The sequence below is a fragment of the Semicossyphus pulcher genome, unplaced genomic scaffold (genome assembly GCF_022749685.1).
Source record: "Semicossyphus pulcher isolate SPU_LCO1_2020_fin unplaced genomic scaffold, fSemPul1.0.p SCAF_6, whole genome shotgun sequence".
NCBI classification, from domain to species: domain Eukaryota; kingdom Metazoa; phylum Chordata; class Actinopteri; order Labriformes; family Labridae; genus Semicossyphus; species Semicossyphus pulcher.
In genome coordinates, this window is record NW_027211737.1 from 23,254,796 (window position 1) to 23,279,170 (window position 24,375).

Consider the following 24,375-nt stretch of genomic DNA (forward strand, 5'->3'; position numbering starts at 1 on the left):
AGGGAGAAATTCTAACTTGTGCCGTGAACTTCCTCTCCAGTGAAGCGGATGTTAAAGGCGTAGGTCGGGTCTCCTCCACTGGCCAGTTTCACACAGAGCTGTGATGATGGAACGCAGGACAGCTGACGAGCCGCCTGGCAGAAATATGTGTTCTCTGATGATCTGATCTCACCTGAAGAACAAATGCAAAAGACAAAGAAAGAAAGGTCAAAGGTCTTAATTAAGTGACACAAAATTAAAAACAATACATGTGAGCAGGTGAAAGGAATGATTACCTCCCACAATCTCCAGAGGGTCCAGTGTAATCTCTGGAGCGGCATGGTCAGCTGTCCGCTGTACTGTTGCATTCAGTACTCTGTTCATGACAGTGACCTTAGTGTCGTAGAAGATTAGACCTGTAACCAGACAATTAGATGATTAAGATCTGATCCCCTTGAGTCCAGTTCACACATTTTTGTCCTAACAAGGAAAGTTTCCTGAGTAAATGAACAATCCGGATCTGTGTTGAGATCCTGCTCACCTTTGGCTTCACATAACAGTGCTGCGATGCTGTTCTGATAGGTCTGTGTCTGTCTCAGCTCCACCAGCGGCAGGAAGAAACTCTCCAGGGTGTTGTTGAGGGACTGCAGGAGAGCGAAACGCAGACGCAGGCTCTCCACTGGGACAGCTGAAAACACACACGTAAATAAAGGTTAAATATGTATGATGACAAAACAAGTGTGATTTACAGAGTAAAGCCATAAATGAATATCTGAAAGAAGAGGAACAGACAGTAACAAACGGGTTAACTCACTGAGCAGGCAGGCCACACGAGGATCAGCTGTATCACTGGAGTCCAGGTAGACTTCGTGGGGGTGTAGTCTGGCTGGTGTGATAGCCAGGTGACGGCAGAGCCTGTTGATGTACTGGACCAAGGCCACGTCCATCTCCAGGCTCCACTTCCTGCAGGCCTTCTGGGCGTGACGAGTGTCTATGCAGGTGCACCTACAACGGGGAATGACAGCCGTTAAATAGAGACCTCCCATAAAGCTTAGCCACTTATATTTAAACAATACTAGTACACAAATCGAATATCTATACCATAGTGTGTTTGTATGTTAAAAAGGATATATATATAAGAAATTGTCCTTGTTGTTTTATCTTCACAAAAACAGGCAAATATTATTCTGCAATCCAACTAAACAACAAGTAGCTAGAACTGCCTGGAAAATATGATGACTCAGAAGAGACCCAACAACATGCTTGCTACCAGGACAGCTTGTATATATGACAGTGTTTACAGCAGTCTGAGCACTAGTCATTGGAGTTTGACCTCCCCAAGTCTCACCTTTCAAAGTGGAGATCATAACCACAAGCCAAAATTGCCCTCCAGACACTCCGGATGTCCTGCTTGGCACGGTCAACAGCAAATTTATGGAAGCCTTCCAGTGTCAGGAATTTCTCCTCCGGGACTAAAGAAAACAAAGTGGTATGTGAGGGCAGATCACATCTCCTGGTTTTCAAAATAGGACCCAAATGTACTCTTGTAGGGAAGTAGAACATCGACGTGTGGCTCACCACAGGTTACCAGAGTGCAAAGAGGTATCTTTACAGTGATCATTTTGTTATGGAAAATAGAAAATCTTCACATTTCTATCAGTGGATTTTTAGAATAAAGAATTGACTTAATACAATGCAAATAATGTAACGGATCACTAAAGGATGGATTAAAGTTTGTGTGATTACTGAAACCTTCTGTTTTCTTTGCAGGAGATTTTTCCACGTCTTTCTCCTCAGGTCTGGATTTCTCAGGAGATTTAGGCTTCAGGACAGTCTTCTTCTCACTCAGTGCCGTCCTGTCAGAGGCAAGAGACTTTAATTAGACTGTAATTATATTTCAGTGTCAAAGTGTAAATGTGCATAAAAATTCAATTTGAGTATTGCATAGTAAATTACTGACCTGACACTGTTGAGCACAGACTTTTCCTTGGTGGGAGGTTTGGTGATGGGCCTCTTGGTGCTCACGACCTTGCCTTGATGCTGCTCCTTTCCTGCTTTGCTGTATTTGTTCTTGTTGGGCTTGGGAGTGCCGTACTTTCTTAGAATCTGATACAAACAAATGATAATGACACGTTAATGTACATACAGTACAAAACAAGGAAGGAGGTCGTGGCTTTTACATGAAACACTTAAAATTGTATTGTAAAACATGATCATTGGATGATCACAGCATTTATTCATTTCAACGTGTGTGTGTGTCTACCTGAGTAAGCTGGTCCTCCAGTACTTTCTTTGGAGGCCTAACGTTGGTGAAGAAAGTATGCAGTAGGTTTCCAGGGGTCTGAGCGTTGATCTGCTCCTTACTGAGGTAAATGTCAGACACTTTTACTGGCTTGGGCGGTGTGAGGCTGAGCATCTGCTCTGAGTGCACGCAGCTCTTAAAGATATCCGTGAGGACATCTCGTGCTCCAGGTACCAGCTTGTCACCTTGAAACATGAGGATAGATGTGTTTAGATTTTACTCTTGCAGAATTTATGTCACTGTGTAAAACCAGAAAATATGTATCACAAACCTTTGACCGACTTGTCCAGGAAGTAGTCTTCCAGGGCAGAGCTTCCCTGTGTGTCAAACAGGCTTTGGTTAACACTGGAGGCTGTGAGGATCTCCTCATTGGTCAGCTCCATTAGCTCCTCTTCACCTTCCAGACTGGACAAGCCAATCAGGTCGCTGCTGTTGAAAAGACTGGCACGGATTTTTTCCACTTTGGCTCGAGAACGAACCTATGATTATCAAAACACAGACATGTTTACTCCCTTAAAACAATGAAAATCTATCAGCGTAGATTTATTATGGTGCTCTTAATCAACTCACCTCAATGACAGCATAACCCTTGATGGGCCTGGCCATGACTGCATTACTCTCCACTGAGGTGACAGTGTTCATAGAGCCCCCATCAGACACTGACGGTGTTTCTGCGTTGTCAACAGGCTCGCCCAAGCTGCCGAGACTCCCCAGGCTTCCTGTGCTACACAGGGAGACTGGACTCTCCTGACTAGAAACAGTGTGGGGATCCTGGGGTCCCTGCTGCGGGGATGAAACAGCTGAGGCTGCAGCGGCTGGGTTGAGAGGTGGAACCGCTAACATCTCCTGATCCACTGAAAGTTCACTGGCGGTGCGGGAGACTCCCTGAGAGGAGCTGCAGATGGATGTCTGACTGGTAGACGCTGAAGCGCTCACACTCATGGCTGGAGTCACGCTGCTGGAGCTGTCAGGACTTTCTGGACCTCCGCTGGTGGGGAAGGGGCGTTCAGGTTCAGGGCCAGCTTTGCCATCCTGGGGGCTGGAAACCCCAGCTCCAGATTTGGGCTTCTTCGGGTCCTCTTCCTGTAAGGGGATGAAGACTTCGTCCTTGAAGAGCCCTCCGTGTGCGTTGCAAGCCCTGCGAATAGCATTTCTGACCACAGCCTCCTCCAGGTGCGTGGGGATACCTGAGAGCACGAGCAGGCGGCTGTGGGCAGTGGGGCCCACCAAGGCCTGGCAGGCATCTGTCACTGCATCGCTGGTCACACTTAAGCCCTGTGGGTCTTTATTGGCCAGATGTCTGAGGATCATGAGGAGAGTGAGGCAGCGGTGGAACCACAGCATGTCCTCAGGTTTGCTTCCCGCCATGTTCAGCAGGGCGCTGTCACTCTCTGACAGCCGTGCACCTCCGCTTCCTCGTTTGCCAGAGACCGCTGCTGCCACTGCAGCCGCTGCCCTCTCGCGCTTCATCTTCACCTTCTTACGTTTGGAAAGGAGACTGGGGCTCTGAGGTGTCTGGCCTGGAGACGATGACGAGGATGAAGAAGAGTCACTAAGGTTTGGGGCGCTGGTGGAGGACAGGGCTCCCACTGAAGAACCGCCAACATTGAGGGGAAGCGTCACCTCTGCTACAGCCAGACACACCTCCATCAGAGCGTGGAAGTAGGTGGAGAACCGACTCTGCTCCGCCCCCAGAGCCAATGCAATGCCTCCAGAGGAAGACCCTCCTGCTCCAGCCCCCCCTGCAGTCCATCCCTGAGTCTCCCGGTCGTAGAGCTTACGGAGTTCCGTCTGCAGGGCCATGAGAACAGCGAGGCAGGGGTTAAGCAGCAGAGCAATGGAGCTGGAAAGACCAGCAGGGCTCTTGCGCTGCTCCAAGTGATGGATCTTCCGCAAAAGCTCAGCCAGCAAATGAAAGGTGAGCTCTTTGATGGAGGGAGCCAGATCAGTTGTCCAAAGCAAACCACCTACAACAATACCAATACAGAAGATTTATTAGTAATTATTTAAACAACTTTAACTATAAACAGGCAAATAAATAAAGCTCATATAAGTGTTGCTTTAACTGGTCTTCAACCCACCCAGTAGCTCTACCACCTGCAGCAGCACAGAGGAGGGCACTGTGTCCAACTCGTCCTCTGATCGCTCACTGCTCTCTCCCAGCTTCCACGTCAACAGCTGCTCTGCAAATGCCATGGCCAGAGGAAACTCCAGCGGCAAGGAGTGCAGCACCAGTACAGCACCAGGAGGGGGTGACACTCCTAAAATCAACACCAGGGGATATCATATCACATTTTATCCACTAAGACATTATTTTGTATGAGAAGTTTAAGCAGCCTGTCTGAATTTCCTTTTGGCAGATGAATACTCACCCAGTCTGATGTGAACCTTATCGGTGGGTATGATAACTGAGGGGTACTGGTTGGTGGTGGGAGGGGGAGTAAGGCCTGTGTTGGTAGGTGAGGCATCCAGAGGATAGCACACAGCCTCCATCAGATTCAGCTGACCATTTCTACGCACTTTGTGACCCAGGCCGTACACCATGACACGAGCCCAGGGAGCCTTGTACAGGCTGGAGCTAATGGAAAAGGAGAGAGGAGAATGAGAATATCATTTCAGAGGAAACAGATGTTAAAAAAAACAAGTTTGTCATGGTTTGCTGAAGTTGAACTCTTCTAAGAAACCTACTCTTTGCGACAGCCCAGCTGGCTCTCCTTGCAAGATACAATCACAAAGGCAGCACCTGGAAAGCTGACATCCATGCTGACCTTTGACTCAGTCACAGGGAACTCCTCAGATGTAAACTGCTCTGGTGCGTTCTGTCAGAGTCAAGAGAAATATAAGAGATAAGCGACTTTGAAAGCTGGACAGGTATGCCGGGACGAGTTTATCAAATCAAGCACTGAATGCACAGCTGACCTGTAAGAAGCAGCAGATCTGCTTTGTGAGCTCCAGCAGGCTCTCCTCTCCTTGATGCAAGGCACGGGTGATGGCCACAGTCAGCCACTCCCGGATCGGCTGGGCATTGCCCTGGTAGAAGAGCTCTGAGGGAGAGCAGCTTTGTCCCTGGAGGTTGTTAAGCAACGACTGGGCCAGGAGGATAGAATTGGAGCTGATAGTGCCATCTGCAGGACGAACAAGAACATAACATTCAGCAAGTAAACACTAAAGGTCATTACATCTCACTGAGACATTGAGTTATTTACACAATAGATTAACACTCACCAGGGAGGGGCGGAGCCAGCAGCTGGTTGGACAGCAGCTGCAGGTGTTCTAAGGTGATGTCACGGATGGCAGGTATGTGAAAGAGACGCGTGAAGGTGTGCGGACTCTTTGGGGCAAAGATGTTGAGCAAGGCCATACGGCAATACAACCTAGCCAGCGCACTCTCACAGCGAAGCAGTTCCCTGCAGCAGAGTGGTAAAACACAATTATGTTGAGCACAGGACAAATTTACATTCTGCTCATCCCCGAGAGATTCATACATCACCTGTGAATCTGAATGTTGCTGCTGTCTAATGAGACTAAGCCGTTAGCCGCAGTGCGTCGAGATCCAGCAGGTGGGCGCTCCAGCATCTCAATAGGGTACCAATACCTCACCAGCACCCCCTCACTGCGCAGGTACGTCTCCACCTGTACCAGCTCATTCACCTGGAAAACATCATCACTCTCAGAGTCTGCAGGCACGGCATCATGGGGGAGTTATTCAAAGATTCTAGTTTCTATACATATGCTAAACTCTTTGAAGCTGGTGTTATTCAAAGCCCTGTTTATGTGCCTGGGATTTGGACCCAGGGAGATACTGGCTGTGAAAGCACGACACTCTGACTCACTCATACAATCAGACACAAGCAAGTTTATCGATACATTTCCATTAATGAATGTAGGCACTGAAGTATCGAGTTTTGTACTTACAGAGTCCACATCGAGCACTACCCCGTGCAAACCAAATGTTTTCAACATTCCCCGGATAGCAAACTTTGGCAGGGCTGTCCCTCCTGTGGTGCTGTTGGTATTGTTGCTGTCCGGACAGCGGATGACCACAGTCAAGCCTGTGTTGAGTAAGAAAATGATCATGCATGTCAGTTAAACAGAGAGTTTGATGAGCAAAGTACAATGTGTCAAATCAACAAATTTTAATACAGTGTATCATTACAATGTACTCCATTTAGCCTAAAGTGCATGGGTGAAGTGATAGTTTTCCTACACATGCTCTGTCTGATTAAATTATATAAACACAACAATAAAGGGGTAGGACTAGATACGTTTTATTAACTTCATCCTACACCCTTTCGAACAAGGTATGATTTTCTACGTTGTTATACAGCTGTCTTTTTAATTGTTTTTCTGCCAAAGCACATTGTAAATTTTATTTTGTTTTAACCTGTTCGAATAAATAAATAAATAAATAAATAAATAAAAATAAAATATAAGTGAAAGTACCTTTGCGAACTTTGTCAATAGTGAACTTGTTTGCCTCATCCTTGATGTCCTCGATTGTAGGGAGGTAGAGGTCGCGAGGAATGCCGCCATTCTCTTCATAGAGGAACTCCACTGTCTGTCGTGCGATGTCAACCATGCCTGTTGTCAACAAAAATACACAATGGAGATAAACAGTGTCAAAGCTGTCATTGTTTAACCTACTGCATATTAATCAGTTTTTGTGCAAGAATCCGAAACTTTTTTCAGGTAGGGTTCAGCCAATCTCTCATTAAATAAACGTTGGCATCAACCCCATGCTTTACATTCATTAAATAAGTTATTAGCTTGAGTAAATTAATTTCATGTAGAAATTAGCACCGAGCACCATAATTACTTCACCTTGTTCTGTTTTATTACAAGATAATTAATGTACAATTATGTTTACAACAGTGCCCTCATGAGAACACACGGATTATTAGCAATAATGTACAAGCATTTTAACAGAGGAGTGATTCTAAGAGGAGAAAACATGCAGAGAAGGCGCATAAGAAGTTAAAGTGTTAATGTTATGGTGATTTGATATATGCTGCAATGGACTTTAAGTGTATGATTTAATAATAGTCTTCCTCTCTCACCTAGCTGCAGAGCTCCTTTGATTTGGTCCAGACCAGATTTCCTCTCTGCCTCATTACGAAACCGCCTCCGGATGGTTGGGAACACTTTGGTCTCCCAGGCCTTTACCAGCAAGGCATAGTGGTCCTCCTAAGGTCAGACACAGAACAAAATCAATAATGAAAAATTTGAAATTCTTATCAGAGGATTAGAAATGTTAAAAATGGAGGCTCAACTCACTCTTGGGACATCATCATCATCCTCATCATCACTCTCATCGTCTGCGATAGGAGGAGGATGAGGGTCAGGACCAGAGGTGACCAGGTTCTCGTAGCTCAGCTCAACTTTGTAATGGCATGACAGGTCACTGTTGTACTCTGTAACAACAGGGAAGGACAAAAAGCAACTTTAGCAAACGTCACTGTAAACTGTATCAGTGTGCTGCATCCTCTACTCGTCTTTGGAAGATATTTATACAAAATCAAACAGGTGAAGGAACAGCATCAACCCTTGGATGAGGATAAGAGATAAAATGTCAGATGATAAACATACGCTGCTGAGGGACTGCCACAGCTGCAATCCGACAAGGCGGTCCATGGGAGCCAGAGTCAGAGGTGACACTTGCACCTGCATCATTGTCGCTGTCGGAGGCCATAGCAAATGGCAGTGCTTCAAAATTAGCACTTATTTCCTCTGCAAGGTCTACGCAAAGGTCAGCCGCGTTTCTGTGCGCTTGGCCTTCTGCATATGCAAATGGGCGGCTTCCAAAGTTGGCACGGATCTTGGAGTTCTAGGGAGGAAAAAAGGAGGACAAACTTCATTATTCCTAAAGACAACATGTTTCAGTAAAGTAGCAAAGACAATGAAACAGTATAAATATCAAATATCAGTGAGGGAGCAAATTAGAGGTTAATAAAGGTCCCTTTAATCAATAGAAACTCACCTTTTTTTGAATGTGCACAAGGGGCCACATTCCACCAGCTACATCCTCAAGGATGGGGCTGAGCCGCTGTCCGCAGTAGGTGAAGTAGACCCTGCCTTTAGGGGCCTGACCAGGGGGTGGAGGAGTGCCCTCAGATCTCTCCCAGCCTATTCCAGCCACGTCGCCTGTGTTCATTAAAACGTAAAGTCACATTCTTAGAAAGGCTAAATGTAAATAAGTGAATATAAGTTAAAACATGCTGAAAGAAGATAGATAGCGAGTAAACAGACTATTAGAAAGAGCAGCCAGATAAGGTACAATGCTTTTAAGGAGTAATGTTCAAATCCATAACACACATGGCCGTATGGATTTCTGAGCTGAGTCAATCAAACAAAAGAGACGGTACATTATTTATAAAGAAAAATATTTATCTCCTGTCTCACCAGGAAGTAGAGCCACATCCAGCCTGACACTCTTCCACTGCAGCAGACTGGAGCCATTATAATGCACTGCCCTACCATTACTGACACAGACAGACAGGAGACAGACAAACAAAAATGGAACAACATGAAAGAGAAGGATAGCAGTCAGCACTCAAGTCAGAGACAGAGCAGTGGGAAAAGGATGAAGTCTATGTGAGTGTATACGCAGGTGAACATACTTGTGAAACAGACATGTGCCGACAGGGTTGGTCCAGGCTCCGTCTCTCTTCTCTGCCTCTGTAGCAAAGCCAAAGGACACAATCGGGCCGCTGTCCTCCTCAGAGTCTCCATAGGAGACAATCTCGATCTCCCAATAAAAGGAAGGGGCCTGCAGAGACAAAGAGGTTTATCGCAAAGTTCAGACAAAGTGAGATGGCAGATATTAATCCAGGAGTGCACTTCACTATGATCTACCCACCTGAATGGGTACAGGACAGGTGGCATAGATAAAGGTGCCTCTGGGCAGCCCTCCTCCAGCACTGGGATCAGCCAAGAAGGTGACAGAGGTGAGGCGGGATGAGAACATGCAGGCGCGGACCGGAGGGAACACTCTGGATGGACACCAAGTGATCTCCTTGGGCTGATGAGAAAAGAACATCAAAGGGATCAGGAGAAGCGGGGCCAAAAAAATCTGACTATTTAACTTATCGAAATGTCTTTGAAGATTTCTGAGTGCATTATGAGTTCAGGCTTGCATCAATATATTTTATTTCATCCTGTAATTATCGTTCCTTCTGCTGATAGTTGATTAAAACATGTTCAGATTTTTGTGGGTTTCCTGAAACACTTTTCACAGACTTAAGTTTGGCTCTCTCTAAATAGAGAGGCTCTGTTATCATCTTTTCTGTCTCTGCAAACAAAGAATCGTTTGAAACACCTTCTCTCTAATTCTGGATTCTGTACAAATTCGTACTAAAAGGAAGATAAAAGAGATAAACGAAGCTATAGTATTAATTCGGCAACTCCCACCTGGCGTCTGTCTGTCTGCAGTGGTGGAGGAGGAGGACGAGCACAGTCCCTGTACAGCATTCTCACTCTTTCACATTGAGCCTCGACCATGCCGAGGCGCTCCCCTGCACAAAGGTGACAGAACTTTGTCAGACACACAGCTGCCAACAGTGGATTATGTACAACAGACCAAATACAAATGACACAGGCCAGCGTTTATGCTCACCAGGGCTGCATTCTTGGGCAACCAGGTTGAGCACCTCAACAGCTGCAGGACACTGCTGGATGAACTCCTCACAGAAGGAGCTGTCCTCCAGGAGCTGTGCCATCACCAGGCACGCCCTGAAAACCAGAAGGACCTTGTGATTTTTGTGGAATCTACAAATACGTTTTAAAACTTCTATAACTTTTTTGAAAATAAAACATTTTTGAATTCCCAAAATCCAAAGAGCAGCACTGCTTAACATTTTACCATCTTTAAAAACAAATTAAAAAAGCTTGAAAAAGCCTAAAATAAAGGCTGCCCCTTTCAGAATCAAAGCATTCGTTTACATTAACATACCTGGTTCTGATCTCAGCAAGCAGACGCACTGCAGCCATTACTGGGCTGGAGCCGTCTCCTGTAGCTGGTAGAGAGGTGTGAATAGAGAGACTGCCCTCCTGTGGCAGCAGCATGGACTGCACCGCCTGTACCACCTTCTCTGTGATTGAGAGCTTGTAGAGAGGGAGAGCCTGCAGAGCGTAAAAGGGAGGCACGAGTGAGATCGAAGCCGATATTGCTCCATAAATATAAGGTCTGTGTTGGGTTTGATGCTCAAGGTTGTACCTCAGATCTGGGTGTGCAGAGGCGTGATATAGGAACTGTGAGGATGTCTGAGGCTTTGCAAGCTCTCCTGTACTCGCAAGACGGAAACTTGACTGTAGCGATGCCTTCCTGCTCGTTGATGGACATAACTATTCCTACACTGCCCAGCACTCCTTTACCTACCACCTGCACGGTAAAGGAACGACAGGAAGCATGCCAAGGAACATTTTAAAGCTTTTCAGGGAATATATGATAACATGTTAAAATGCTTTTATATGACGATTTCAAAGAAAGTACGGCGTTCTCTCTGATAAGTTTCGCTTAACTAACCTGGACCTCAGAGCCGATCTTAATGGTTTCTTTGAAGCCCCCGAGGGCGCAGAGTGCAGCAACAGCTTGTCTGCCAATGGCCTGCAGTTTAGCCAGTTTCCTGCCACTGCTGCTCCCATTCTCCAGAATACTCTCAGCATACTTCCCCAGCTGAGGGATGAACATCAGGGCCCGGGAGAGAACCTAAACAGCATCATACACAATCATTCATTTCAGTGTAGAAAGAAATGATCTACACTGACAATAATAGTTATTGGTTACCATAAATAACCACAAACATTAGTAATATTCCTTTACTTTTTCAGCTGTGCTGGTCCAGATCTGAGCCGTGTTGGACTCGGGGGCAGTTAGCAGGCTGTGCAGCAGAGCAATAACCTCAGCCGCCATACTGTTGGCAACATGGCCACTGATAAACGGCCTAACAGGGTCCGACCTGTTCAATGCAAAGATAGAATACAGAACAAATCTGTCACATGTACAGTTTGACTAGAGAAGCACACACATGAACATGCAGAAGAGTCATTATCCCTAATGATGCCTTTAACTGAATGATGAAGAAATCACAGGAAACCAGGAGCATACAAATCCAATTATCACACTAATGTAGTTATTGTGTTTACTTGCCTTGCCAGATCAGCATTCCTGTCCCTACAGACAGCAGTCTGAGCCGTTTTCTTCTTGTCACCAGTGGTGATGCCTCCAGCAGTCTCCTGGGCAAGAGTCTCCACAGGTGGACCAACACTCACTATCAGACCAGACTGGGCCCACTTGTTGGCCTTTCTCAGGGCAGCAGCTGCCTCTTCTGTGATGACCTCACAGCTTCCGCTCTAGGGAGGGTTTGAAATAAGAGAGCAGAGGTAAAGGTGGCATTTAGAAAAAAGATACAGAAATACAAGTTCTCATTTTTTCAGTTTCAGTTATTTTTTTTACCTTTGTCATGTCTCTGTCCATCTTTACCACCTTTTCCATGTTTGCCCCAGTGCCAAGCCGAAAGGGACGTCCCTCTGAGCTGCTGCATTTCGGAGAGGATGGAAAAACATAATGTCTTAGACTGCACAGACAAAGCTTGCTAATGCAAAACACAAAGTAAAGATATTGGGGACAACTGTACCTGAGAAGAGGTTGTAGAACCTCATGAGATGACTGGTCCTCTCTCTTGTGGATGAAGATGGACAGCTTGCCATCAACTGCCTCCCCCTCCTCCCCAACATCATCAGACTTCAGAGCTCCTTTGGAACTGGCACGAGACAGACTGGTGTCAGGTTCTGACGAGCTCGGGGAGAGTAGGGTCTGACAGCCTGGTAAAAAGGGAACATTGTAAATATTAAGAAATAGCAGGAGAAGGTATTTAAGGACGTTTATTCTCGGTAAGAGAGACCAACCTGGCACAACGTAGTCTGCCAGCTTTGCTAGAAGCAAGGCAGCGATCCGTGAGGCAGGGTCGTTAGCATCTTGTTGCTCAGCATCTAGCGTATTTATAGAGTAGCTCCACGAGGGCAGAGCCACGTTACCACAGTCCTCCACGCTCATGAGAGGAAGTGCAGCTCGGCATAGCTGCAGGATGATAAGTACCAGCTTTGGAGAAGGTCTCTGGTCGAGCAGCAGAGACAAGAGCTTCGAAACACAGGCTGGCTGGCTCAGGATAGCCTTCCCTATGTGGCTCCTGGAATATAAAACAAGCATTGTAAAAATACACACACATTTACACAAAAACACGATGATATGCTGTACATACATTATGTAAACAAATACACCAGAAAATGTTACCTGGAAAGGTCATTGAGTAGACTGAGCACATCCTGTAAGGCATCATTTCCAGCTGCTTGATTCCCACAGCACTCTGTCGCCCGGGCCAGGTGATTGGTCAGCAGGCTGGACACCTGCCGTGCCAGACCAGAGTGCACTGCATCTGTGGACCCTCCTGTAAAGAGTAAAAGAAGGATTAACCAACCTGTTATTACTTAAAAACATTCTCAATATGCAATTTTCGGAGCATATGATCACCTTTTCTGGGTCAATACAAATATAGATAGTAAGCATTAACATACCTTCCACCTTCTCCCACTCGATGCAGCGGTTAGCCAGCACCTGGAAAGCAGCCCAGGCCATGGTTGCCACCTTCTGTTTTTTGGTCTGCTTCTCGTTTGAGCTGCATTCCCTCTGACCGCTTAAACTACACAGGCTGTCCATGAGCTGGACCAGACCGCTCCGGACTAGGCACTGCTCCTCACTCCTATCACAACACAGATAATAAAGGAGGGTAAGGAATCTGAGGGTTCAGTATAAAAAGGCAGTTTAATAGAGAGATAATTGAAGATAAATTCTCTTGCCTTGTGTAGGGGATCGTGCAAAGCAAGCCAATACTGTTGGCACAAGCAATGGGGTAGCGAGCACATAGAGAGACTACAGACGTCATGGTCTCCCCAAAGGCCTCCTGCACCTGCTCTACCATTCCCCCACAGGTCAGCTCCTCAATCCTGCACAGATGGCACACAAATATAGAGCAATCAGGCACATCCAAAGATTGTTTCAGGGTGCCATTAATCTAGTTTAAATTGTCTAATATGATCGTACAGTGCACCATAAAAAAATAATGTTTTAGAAGGTTAGTGAGTGTATGTATGTGTGTGAGCAGGGTGGGATTGTTTCTAGTGTTTAAAGCCCTCTTCTCTTACCTTGGGCCACCTTGCAGTACCATAGTGACAGGGCCTACCAGGTGGGTGACCCCACCCACTCTGACAGCAGCCGTGAGCAACTCCCTCATATGGACAAGCGCCTGCTTCCGTGTGCTGCCACGTCTCCATCGTGTCTGCGCGGCAGACAGGAAACTGCTGCTTGACACCTACGGAAATGACCAGTGCAAAAGATCTCAATGTCAGACCAGATTCCACCTACTGATTCTCATGCAGCTACAGTAACGAACAAGTCAAGTCAATAAATAAAATGAGGAGTTATGAGTAAGAGACTCACAGCCTGATCTGGTGTAGTCCCGATGAAGGCGAAGAGCTGTCCCAGCAGCACACTGTACGTTGGTTTGTCCCGGCTGTCCTCTATGGCCAGAGACTGCAGCAGGGTAAAAGAGCTGCTGCGATGACTCGTAGGGTGGTGTCGCCTCCTACAGGTAAAGCAACAAGTAAAGGCATACATTTATCCCTGGTTCACTTATTGGATTTTAGAACATTAAATTGATCATTCAAAAATAGACAAACCTTTGTGGCGCATGTGTGAACTCCAAGTCCTGGTTAGCAATCATCTCCAAGTCAGAGGGCGCAGACATGCTGCGGAGAAATACTGGCTGCTTCACCATGGGGATCACTGTCTTGGCGTCTGACACAGACTTTGAGGCTGGCACAAAAAACAACAAGGATTGGCTCAAACTCACGGTCATTGTGTCCCCTGTGTAACAAGAACTGATACTAATAATAAGGATTTAAAAACTGACAAACACTGAGAGATTAAAATAGTCAGACCCCTGTGTAAGTCACAATACTGCACCCAGAGATTTAACAAGGACAGCAGCAGCTCTAAGGCATTTTAATACTGTGAGTGTTTGACAACATGAGGCCTGAACATCTGTTTTAAAGAACAAATCTCTACTTTTAACCCTGCTGCCCAACAAGGGTAAGATCTAATTAGTCGCCAGGAGACATATAAAAAGTCGATATTTACCTGGACCTGGTGTGCCTGCAGGTGTGCTGGTTAGGCTTCTGCAATGTGGAGCGATGGTAACATGAAGCAGCAGCTCAGTGCGGTTCATCAGACTCTTCACCAGTGCTTTAGTTTTGGCCAGTGAGGTGATATTTCTGAGGTGCATGGTGTTAACCTCCTGAAAGAACTTCTCCCTGTTTGTAGAGGAACTTCATGTTAACGACTCAAGAGATCTGAGACAGTTTCTAGTACCAGGGTAACTTTTAATTACTTGCCTCAATGCAAGGACGACATTTTCCAAATCACTGAAGTCGAGGGGGACTTCCTTCAGCGAGCAAAGTAGTTCAAGCTCCTTAATTTTGTTCTACAACAAAAAAAATGATCAGTTAACAAAGCAAATGTTAGTGAACATGGTATAGTATAATGTCTAGGGTACAAGCTGTAAATTGTGTATGTGGAGCAGGGTACCTCAAAGAAATGGTAGTCATGAAAGAAAGGAGTGTTGTTCTCCAGCTTCCCCTGATGGGCCTCCTCTACCTCATTCTGCCACTTCTGCTCCAATTCTGCGACACTCTGAAAGCCACACAGGAGACAATTAGACACAGAATAAGACTTATGCTTTGTGTTTCCGCTCGGGCTGGTGATCTGATTTACTTTTTTTAGCTTCACTGAGGTCTTCTAGTCACCCTTAACCTTATTTCAATTGATAACATATTCTGTTCTTATTAATATCACTCTCATGGGTCCATGTATCCAGGTTATATTCTAATATACTGCCCAGGTAGAGATCTCTTAAATTTGTTGTCATAACAGCAAGATCCAGGTGATTAAAGACCTTACAAGGTAGTGTAAGCATGTCCAGAGAAGCAAATTCCTGGCTACACGTACTTAAAGCTTTGCAATAACATGCAAAACAAAGACAAAGAACTTTCTTGAAAGGCAAGAAGAACCTTTTTAAAACCTCGACTGTGTAACGTAAGCTCACCTGCAGCTGACGCTCCATAGCATTGATCTTCTTGAAAGTCTCAGCCATGATCTTACACACCAGGTCATACTCCTCTACGTGATCCTCCCGGTACTGGTAGTTGACAAGCGACTGAAGGGCGTCCACCAGGCTTAGATGTTTTATCACACAGGATACTATAACCTCCTCCATAACATCAGGCCTGATCACCTCCCTAAAAGCAATTTGTGCATTGATATTCATTTTCTTTTCAAACAGTATAGCCTCCCAGATCCTCCACACAAAAAACAGACTTACTTGATGCTAGGCCGGAATTGCGGTCGAGCTCTTCCAGACACCTCTCGTAGCCTACCCATGATGCCTGGAGGGAGGCGGATACGAGGCAAGTCAAAGTAGGTCCCTGGCATGAGGCCTGGGGGTGGGATAAGCACGTCTGAGGGGTAGGTGAACTCCCGATCCTCCTCAATAGTGAGGGGCAGCGGTGAAGGGCTGGGCGTGAGGGCAGGAGAGATTGCACCGTTTGCTTCTACCTGCCACTGACACCTAAAGAGAAATCAAAGCCTGTAACCGGTCTGTCATCTTGGCTGCCAGCCAAGATGTGCTAATTCTTACATTGTACTATATTTATCACATTGGCAATCGATATCACTGGGAGACATTTTGTGGCATTTTCATTTAGCTGTGTCACCTCTGCAGCAGCTTCGAGCAGAGCAGATCGTGGCAGGCCTCCTCCTCTCTTGTCACCTCCGGCCCGTTATACAGAATCCGGAGCATCGAGCACGCCAGCACCGACAGACCCAGTGCAAGGTCTGCCAGGAAGGGGAGGCCTCCAGAGACATCCTCTGAGGACTCCTGAAAACACAAACAAAGAGCACCTTCAGAATAAGTTGTTGTTCTACACTGCCAGTCCTATTAAAGGGCCAGTTCGCCGATTTTCAACCTCAGTCCTGCTATTATGGGGAGCTAATGCCATTATGGTAGAATAAAAATGCAATTTGGCTCTGTGCCTTTGGAGGATGGGCCCTATAATACCTCTGCCAGACTATGCGTCATCTGGCGGAGGCCAGGGAGCTCGCTAAACTACACTTCCTCAATCTAGGACGTCCGCCTCCGATGTCATGACTTGTTCAAAATCGTAAGGTTTGAAATGCAGACTGCAGACTCGGATATTTTTTTGACGTCCGTCGGTATATTCTCGTCGTTTTTAGGATTCTGTACCGCTCCGAGCCATTACCTGCAGTGATCAATGTCCTTGACTGGAAAACGGTAGTATTTCACTACAGCCTCTCTCGCTGGACCGTTCCTTTCAGAGGGAGGGGCGCAATGCACACTGGGTGTTGTAGGAATGTAGAATGGGCGAAACCACAAGCTGTTTGTACAACTTTCTCCACAGCTATGGCGCCAATTTCAACTATTATTGCTTCTATCAATTACAGAGAACTACAGCTTTGATAGTGGCTTTTTCCAGGGGCGAACTGCTCCTTTAAACAACTGTAATGACAGGTGTATTGGTTTTACCTGAGCTCTGACAGTACACGAGAACCCCCACATGGCTTTATCTGGGGTGTTGTGTTCACGCCCACTTCTCATCTCAAAGGAAAACGTCACTGTGTCTCCTTCAACCTAAAACAGAGAAGAGAAAAAATTTAGCATCTCAAGACTGTATGAACACTTTGGGTTCACTGTGTATGTTTTTACTAAACAGCTTCTTCTACCTTCACAAGGTCCTTGGGCCATCCTGTCCCCAAGACGCTGCGACTGCCATATCCCAGAGTGTTCCCTCCGTACTCTGTCACTTTACGACTGTTGGTGTTGGGACCAGCGTAGATAACCAACTAAAATATCAGAGAATGCATTTAGGGAAAAATAATGCACACAATGATTGTAAAAGCAACAAAGGATGAAGCAGAGGCCACTGTGCCTGCAGCTTAGTGTGTTTTGAGAGTCAGTCACCTTGTCATAGTCATACTGTGAGGAGCAACGAGAGTCAAAGCGAAGGTACAGGCAGCGAGCTCCTGGGATGTGTACCGTCTCCTTGAACTTGTAGTTGTCCCTCACAGGGTGCACCGTCTCTACAGTTTTCCCAGCAGCCCATGGGGCAGGGATCTTCAGTCCGGTCAAAAAACCGGGCTCCTCGCGTTCGTCAAGAATTCTAATGTAAGGAATAAAAGTGTTTTAGAAAACTGAGCTTATGACAGACAAAACTTCTGCCAAGTAACCATAAGCTTCTCCCTTATCAGATTTTCCAAATAAAATGCTTTCATAAAAGCAATCCAAAATATATATACATTAATTCCTTTATTGACATTGTAAAACAGGATACAAGATTAAGAGGACATACTTGTCATCAGGAGCACATGCCTTCGCCCCCGGCCCTAAAGAGCCACCCATAAGTGGAGGCTCTTCAGTGAAGAGTGGAGACTGAGTCTTTAGTAACAGGGCAGTCTGAGGAAAAAAAAGAAAAATATATACTATCATGATAACTCCTTTTTCTACTCATGGGGGAAAAAAGCTTTTTATTTATTGCAAGAATTGCTTTTGGACTGGACAGGTTCCAACCTGGCTTGTGTAGAGGACCAGCTGCACCAACTGAGGCATGAGGGCGTCAGCGAGAGTGAGGGTCTGCAGATTCGGGTGCATCAGAGAGGTGAGCAACACTGGCAGCAGATGCCCAAGCATGGTGGCCTTGGTTACCTGTTCCAAGCCTTTCAACCTGAATGACAAAGAGAGGAAAGGCAAATATTAAATTTTACGGTGTTAGAGCCTCTTCAGAACCCCCCTCCCGCAAAGGAATGATGTAATTTGAAGGTGTAAAACAAATCCACTGTGATTTGAAAAACCTGCATCCATAAACGATTTCTCATGCACTCTTTTATTCTTTATAGAGGAGGCTCCGGCACTACTCAGGTTTAACTAAATCTTCTTTCACGGTGAAATAGTGCAAAAGAGCTATCCAAGAGAACATTATGTCTGGTTCTATTTCTGCCAGTTACACTAAATACACACACACACAGACAGACACACACACACACACACACACACACACACACACACACACACACACACACACACACAATACAGACTGACTTTAAAGGTCTGCTTATGCAATATAATAAAATAAGTGGTTTGTAGATTTAAAAAGGCATCCCAGCTTCTGCAACCAGCTGAATACAGATTTATTTTCACACAGTAGAAGCGTACATTTAAAAGAGATGAGGTTAAAAGTTTACCTTGTTTCTCTGTCTGAGATGTCGCTGTTAATGAGAGCTGTGGTCACCTGCTGCAGGGTCTCTAACACCTCATCACATCCCACCAGAATCTTGGTTGCTAGGGACAGAATACTGCTTTGTAGCTCCTGAGGACACACACAGAGAAGGCCCACACTTACGTAACCTCTGCTTCCAAGGATCAAATCTCTTTCATGCAATAGACAAAGTTTACGCCAATCATTTCCTGATTTGTATGTCTCGGATATGAAACACTTGTAACGCTTAATATTAAGGTCCTTGTAATAAGCGTTAGTTATTAGGTAATTAGACCCTTATAAGTCCTTATAAGATGCTCATAAACATATAGTATAGTAATAATAATATAGTCTTATTATGTTTATGAGCATCTTATAAGGACTTATAAGGGTCTTATTACCTGTTAACTAACGCTTATTACGAGGACATTAATATAAAGTGTTACCCTGTTATATTTTAATTCTTTTGTCAGTATCCATAGTTAGGGATATGTAGAAACAACACATTGCTCCCTTTGACTTGGTCTCTCATTGACAGTCACATGAGCAGTCTCCACATGCACAGAGGTAGGGGTATTTAAAGGGGATGTTTACCTGTACCTTCATTGTTTCCCCTTGTAGGGAGCTGTCGCTGTCGTCGTTATCATCCGGACGGATAAGGATGGTGTTACTGAGGAGGTGGTTCTGAACGGCCATGAGGTAGCGCAGACTAGGTGAGACCACCTACAGGGAGGAAATACCATATCAAGTTTGCACAAAAATCTCACAAAACATGTGATCTGAGTCATCACAGATGGCATTTGGCTCTGCTGAGCTGATATTCATACTGGCACAGTGGAGAGCAGCTTCTGGAAGTCATCTCGGGCGACAGTCTGACATTTGGTAATCAGGAGGCAGGATTCCCGGACTACCGTCTTGAGGATACAGTGCAGCAACTCATCACTCAATCTGTAAGAGACAGATTTCTTTACTTAACACAAGTTTACAGTGACAGGGAGCTAATTGAGCTAAGACATGACATTGTCCTGAGTGACTGACAAAGGTTGTGGGAAAATATGTTACACTGTTTCGTAACAGGACAGACACTTACCTGTAGTGGTCATCTTCCTCACTCCCAAATCTGTTCTTCTGAAGCTGGTCTGACAAGTTGGTGAGGATGACATCACGGAGTTGAGACAGGCCACTGTTCCTTTCACCTGAGCGTGACAAACAGTGTATTAGGATAACCATAAAACAGTAAAGTGCCAGTTATATTAAAATCATTTTTTATATTAACCTTCAGTTAAAACCAGTTTCAGCAGTTTGTTGAGTTCAGCCTCCCCCTGATACAAAGTGTTCAGGCCTGAGCTACAGAGAGAGACAAAGAATGGCCATTTAAATATATATGTGATAACTGACAAATAGAAACACCATGTAAGCTGTTACTTCAGTTTTATTTATGACTTACCTGATGGCCAGGCACACCTCTTTCTGAATCTCTGCTCCTATCTGATCCACTGGAGCCATGAGGAGCTGCCATAGGAGCAGGCCTGCACGACGCACGCTCTCCCTATTCTGCTCGGACTGAGGATTAAAAAACTTAAAAACCACCTGGAGAAGGTAGACATAAAACAAATTCAAAAACACAGAAAATGACTGAGTGCTTTCAGCAAAACCGTCCCCAGCTGCATCTCATACTGACCTGGAACACCACCAAGATACAGCGGATGATGCAGGTATCTCCATTGACCATGGCCTTCTCCATGATGTCACAGATGCTGCTGAAGTGACGGGCCTCGATGGGGTGTTGTTTACCAAGTAGCGCCCCCAGGGGCAGGCTGTTGCTGCTGGCCGCCAGCAGGTTGAGCTGGTGGATACACATAGCACCTACGTGATGAAGTAGCTGGTTGATCACTTCACCAGTGGCCACAGTTTCCTCTGTGAAAGGACACGTTTTTTAGAAGTTAACATTTCTGATTGGACTTTACATAAAGAGCATCAGGTGATTTCACAATCTTAATCTACCTTTGGGTTCTTTAATGACATGGCTGACACCGAGCCTATGGCACACATGATGAAAGGCTTGGTTCCCAGGGTTGCACCACTGATCTATGTAATCACTGGAGCAGGTCCAGATCAAGTTGTTCAGTGCATCATAACATGCTCCTGTAAAGCAAAAGATTACATAAATAAATGTCACTTTAAAGGGCCAGTTTGCTGATTTTCAACCTCAGTCCTTTAATGCTATTATGAGGAGCTAATGCCACTATGGTAGGAAAAAAATGCAATTTCACTCTGTGCCTTTGGAGGACGCTATCTGCTTCTCCAAAGGGCCCCGGAAAACCTCCGCTAGACTACGTAAAACGTGTCATCTGGCGGAGGCCAGGGAGCTCGCTGAACTACACTTCCTCAATCTAGGACGCCCGCCTCCGATGTCATGTCTTGTTAAAAATCGTCAGGTTTGAAATGTAGACTGCAGACCCCAAATTTTTTTAGACCACCCACCGGTATATTCTCATTGTATTTCGGATTCTGTACCACTCTGAGCCATTGCCTGCAGCAAAAACTGTAGTATTTCAGTCCAGCATCTCTCTCTGGGCCGTTTCAGAGGGAGGGGCGCAATGAACGCTGGGTGTTGTAGGAATGTAGAATGGGCGAAACCACGAGCTGTTTGTACAACTTTCTCCACAGCTATGGCGCCAATTTCAAATACTATTGCTTCTATCGATTACAGAGAATACCAGCTTTGACTGACAGTGGCTTTTTCCAGGGGAGAATTTCTCCTTTAATGACAATAGCATCCATTGTGTGAGAATACTTTAATAGCTATTATAATAGAATGTGACAGAGGTTAAACTCACCTAGTCCAGCCACCTGGGCTCCCCTGCCTAGAGAACTGCCAGGAGCATCAATGAGGTCTGCGCGGCTGCTGAACTGCCCGTCAGCAAGGTTGAAAACCAGGCTGGAGGCTAATACTGAGCAAAAATGAAAAGTTACGTTTGGTGAATAAACTCATTTCGGACAACACTGTATGGAATAAATCATCACAATCTCCGTAACCTTTTTAAGAAAAGCTAAATCACATCATTACTGGGGTAAGTCATGGTCAGTGTGTGCTCTTACTTTTGAGAGACGACAGGCTGCTGGTTCCTCCAAACAGGGAGCGTGTTGCAGAGCTCCCAGATACACCAGGAGGTGAGACTAGCATGACCAGATAGGTTCCACACACATACATAGGGGTCCTTCTCAGGGTCTTCAGAGGGAGTCCGCAGCTCGTGTTCACAGCTGTAAGAGTTAAATATAGATGTATCTTAATAACCACACGATCCACATGAATGCCACATATAAGATTTTAGGGAGACTGGGTTTATGAGTTTTTGTGATGGATTACCGGACTGCTCCTCTTTGACAGTGTTGGTGATTGCAGAGCCTGTTAGAGCAGCCAATGTGGCAGAATGGGAGGCCCGGAAGCGTGACATTCGACTCAAGAGAAGCTCATTCAAGCACTTTGAAGACTCGCCTTCCTTGCGAGTAAGAATTACCCTCTCCTGCAAGATGTCTGCAACGCACAACCCTGTCTGTGTCTGCACGGTGGACAGAGGGAAAGAAGATATCAAAGATGGAACACGGGCATATACAAACTGAAAGTACTTTGCTCGGCAGGGCATGAAGTACTCACAGACAGGTGAAAGACATCCATGAAGACAGAGTGGCCTTTCTGCGTCTTCTCATTGAGACTGGCAGGAGACCAGACCCAGTACAGGTAGGTTCCGTCTGAGCAGAGGTGAAGTGTGGTCATGCTGCTGCCCACGGGGAAGTGATGGGCTGGCATGGGCACAATCTGGCACACCTGAAAATGGCACATTAAATTAGCTTTGCTTAGAGTTGTAGTTTCGACTGCATTTTTGAGAACTGGTTGGGTTTTAATGGCCGCAATAAGACTTAAAATTGCTTTTTGATAGCCCCTGTCTTAATATAAATTATAACATGTTTGTTTATTAGCCCCCCACTCTATCTCTTTATCTTTTGTATTTGCATTTTCGCTTTATTGCATCCTGAATAGAGAGAAAGGCTGCCCCTTTGTGAGCCTCTGGCCTTGTTTGTATGATCAAATCATTAATTAAATGTTGCATAACGATGTAATAAAAGTGTGATCAGAAAACAAACAAGCTTTATGCGAGACTCACACTGAACTAATGATGTGAATTTACTCAATGGTTAAATATTAAATTCAAAATAGTTGAAAGAAAGCACACGGTACCTGGAGGGTGAAGGGATCAACGACCTGGCACAACTGATGAGGCTTGGCATCAAAGGAGGAGGGACGATGGAGGAGGCGCCCGCTGCTGTACACCACCCAGCCAGGCTCCAACTCTTCATTTCGACAGTACACAAAACCCCTGCACAATCACAAACACAGAGACAGGGCAGCTATTTCTGTGTTCTGTGTTGTGTAGTATTCATTCTTCTGCTTGATGATGGACCCACTTGAGCCACTTTACATTGTTAAGATGTAAAATGAATTAAGTAGCAACACATTATCACATCACATGAGCCTTTTCAGTGCTCACAATGACAATTCATCTAGAGTTGGTCCTCAAAAAAAGTGTTTGCATGCAACTCTGTTGGTTCTACAAATCCAGTTATTTGTAAGCATTGCGCTAATTGCTGTACGTTACAGTGATACAGTTGTTATTAACGAGTGCCATTTCTAGCAGAAATGTTTAGTTTCCAAACAGTCTTTTCTCACATGGAATAAAGTTAACAGACATACAAAGCTAAATCCAAAAGGCAACTGGACTTGGTCGAATACGTTTCATCTGAAAGGAAAACCATGAAGAAACACGGCTCCAACAGGAAAGAAGAGAACGACAAACGCCACAGCACTGTTATTCCCTGCCTGTCTGGAGTATCTGAGAAACAAACACAATATTCCGGTACACTTCAAACCATCGAACACACACTCTGACGGAAGCTTGTCCACCCAAAGGACAAAACACCCTGACATAAACAGAGCAATGTAGTGTACGCAGTTCAGTGCAATGAGGAATGCAGGGACCTGTACATCGGGGAAAGACAACAACCCCTCCACAAATGCATGGCCCAGCATAGGAGAGCCAGCTCCTCAGGTCAGGACTCAGCTGTCCACCTGCATCTAAAGGTTCAGTGAGGTTCAGTGTTTCCTCTAGGATTTTTTTCAGCAGCGGGGGTAGAGGGTTTTGTTGTACCACCCAGGTACGTGTACATCATATCAAAACGATTGATCGTTAGCAAATTACATCTGCACCTTTTATAAGCTTTATAAACAGCGACAATCAATGACTTTACAGAAGGGACGTACAGAGTTAAATACACAATAGCTCCTCATTTCGCTACGATATTGTGGCAGCTGGCGGGAGGGACATCACCAGGGAGCTCAAAGTTTGATACTGAGCTGATATAGGCACCTGGATTGTTTACATTGTGTAATAGAACTGCATATGATTCTGATTCTGCATACGTCCTGTGACTCCTGTCACTGTTTCAGTGCTCTTCCTCAACGAGGAGAGCGGAAATCTCTGCAGTTGTCTAGGTGTGACTTCAGGACACGTTATAGAAATCTGAAACAGCGGCAGTGTATGTAGCGGAAACATTGAGGTACACATCCTGACCAGAGGAGATTGCTGGTTTGAAAGAGGTGTCCAGAAATCCATCTATGTTAAGGTGGAAAAACCATCCCCAAACAGAGGTGGTGACCT

General features: G+C 45.4%; 1 protein-coding gene across 1 annotated transcript in view; it reads right to left on the reverse strand.

Annotated features, from left to right (window-relative positions):
* The window catches only part of LOC138610300 (probable E3 ubiquitin-protein ligase HECTD4), a 36,313-nt gene that overhangs the window by 4,316 nt on the left and 7,622 nt on the right, over positions 1-24,375 (reverse strand). Inside the window, exons 6-70 of the mRNA XM_069683038.1 lie at positions 22,899-23,037; positions 22,317-22,487; positions 22,029-22,221; positions 21,761-21,922; positions 21,499-21,612; positions 20,663-20,803; positions 20,340-20,575; positions 20,106-20,248; positions 19,935-20,005; positions 19,749-19,854; positions 19,486-19,606; positions 19,253-19,381; positions 18,645-18,769; positions 17,974-18,127; positions 17,756-17,859; positions 17,368-17,566; positions 17,130-17,249; positions 16,933-17,037; positions 16,103-16,266; positions 15,712-15,957; positions 15,436-15,628; positions 14,919-15,023; positions 14,726-14,814; positions 14,472-14,644; positions 14,012-14,147; positions 13,773-13,917; positions 13,478-13,644; positions 13,133-13,279; positions 12,851-13,035; positions 12,570-12,723; positions 12,185-12,465; positions 11,914-12,100; positions 11,733-11,814; positions 11,427-11,629; positions 11,100-11,235; positions 10,803-10,985; positions 10,494-10,658; positions 10,230-10,399; positions 9,894-10,009; positions 9,689-9,792; positions 9,138-9,299; positions 8,899-9,047; positions 8,681-8,760; positions 8,259-8,422; positions 7,868-8,105; positions 7,556-7,692; positions 7,339-7,465; positions 6,725-6,862; positions 6,197-6,333; positions 5,772-5,932; positions 5,507-5,688; positions 5,201-5,406; positions 4,970-5,100; positions 4,654-4,859; positions 4,363-4,542; positions 2,852-4,248; positions 2,553-2,760; positions 2,243-2,466; positions 1,940-2,085; positions 1,732-1,835; positions 1,328-1,451; positions 794-984; positions 521-667; positions 276-395; positions 17-172 (exon numbers count right to left, since the gene is read on the reverse strand). Coding sequence (XP_069539139.1) covers positions 17-172; positions 276-395; positions 521-667; positions 794-984; positions 1,328-1,451; positions 1,732-1,835; positions 1,940-2,085; positions 2,243-2,466; positions 2,553-2,760; positions 2,852-4,248; positions 4,363-4,542; positions 4,654-4,859; positions 4,970-5,100; positions 5,201-5,406; positions 5,507-5,688; positions 5,772-5,932; positions 6,197-6,333; positions 6,725-6,862; positions 7,339-7,465; positions 7,556-7,692; positions 7,868-8,105; positions 8,259-8,422; positions 8,681-8,760; positions 8,899-9,047; positions 9,138-9,299; positions 9,689-9,792; positions 9,894-10,009; positions 10,230-10,399; positions 10,494-10,658; positions 10,803-10,985; positions 11,100-11,235; positions 11,427-11,629; positions 11,733-11,814; positions 11,914-12,100; positions 12,185-12,465; positions 12,570-12,723; positions 12,851-13,035; positions 13,133-13,279; positions 13,478-13,644; positions 13,773-13,917; positions 14,012-14,147; positions 14,472-14,644; positions 14,726-14,814; positions 14,919-15,023; positions 15,436-15,628; positions 15,712-15,957; positions 16,103-16,266; positions 16,933-17,037; positions 17,130-17,249; positions 17,368-17,566; positions 17,756-17,859; positions 17,974-18,127; positions 18,645-18,769; positions 19,253-19,381; positions 19,486-19,606; positions 19,749-19,854; positions 19,935-20,005; positions 20,106-20,248; positions 20,340-20,575; positions 20,663-20,803; positions 21,499-21,612; positions 21,761-21,922; positions 22,029-22,221; positions 22,317-22,487; positions 22,899-23,037 — 11,279 coding nt within the window. The remainder of the gene's footprint in view (positions 1-16; positions 173-275; positions 396-520; positions 668-793; positions 985-1,327; positions 1,452-1,731; positions 1,836-1,939; positions 2,086-2,242; positions 2,467-2,552; positions 2,761-2,851; positions 4,249-4,362; positions 4,543-4,653; positions 4,860-4,969; positions 5,101-5,200; positions 5,407-5,506; positions 5,689-5,771; positions 5,933-6,196; positions 6,334-6,724; positions 6,863-7,338; positions 7,466-7,555; positions 7,693-7,867; positions 8,106-8,258; positions 8,423-8,680; positions 8,761-8,898; positions 9,048-9,137; positions 9,300-9,688; positions 9,793-9,893; positions 10,010-10,229; positions 10,400-10,493; positions 10,659-10,802; positions 10,986-11,099; positions 11,236-11,426; positions 11,630-11,732; positions 11,815-11,913; positions 12,101-12,184; positions 12,466-12,569; positions 12,724-12,850; positions 13,036-13,132; positions 13,280-13,477; positions 13,645-13,772; positions 13,918-14,011; positions 14,148-14,471; positions 14,645-14,725; positions 14,815-14,918; positions 15,024-15,435; positions 15,629-15,711; positions 15,958-16,102; positions 16,267-16,932; positions 17,038-17,129; positions 17,250-17,367; positions 17,567-17,755; positions 17,860-17,973; positions 18,128-18,644; positions 18,770-19,252; positions 19,382-19,485; positions 19,607-19,748; positions 19,855-19,934; positions 20,006-20,105; positions 20,249-20,339; positions 20,576-20,662; positions 20,804-21,498; positions 21,613-21,760; positions 21,923-22,028; positions 22,222-22,316; positions 22,488-22,898; positions 23,038-24,375) is intronic.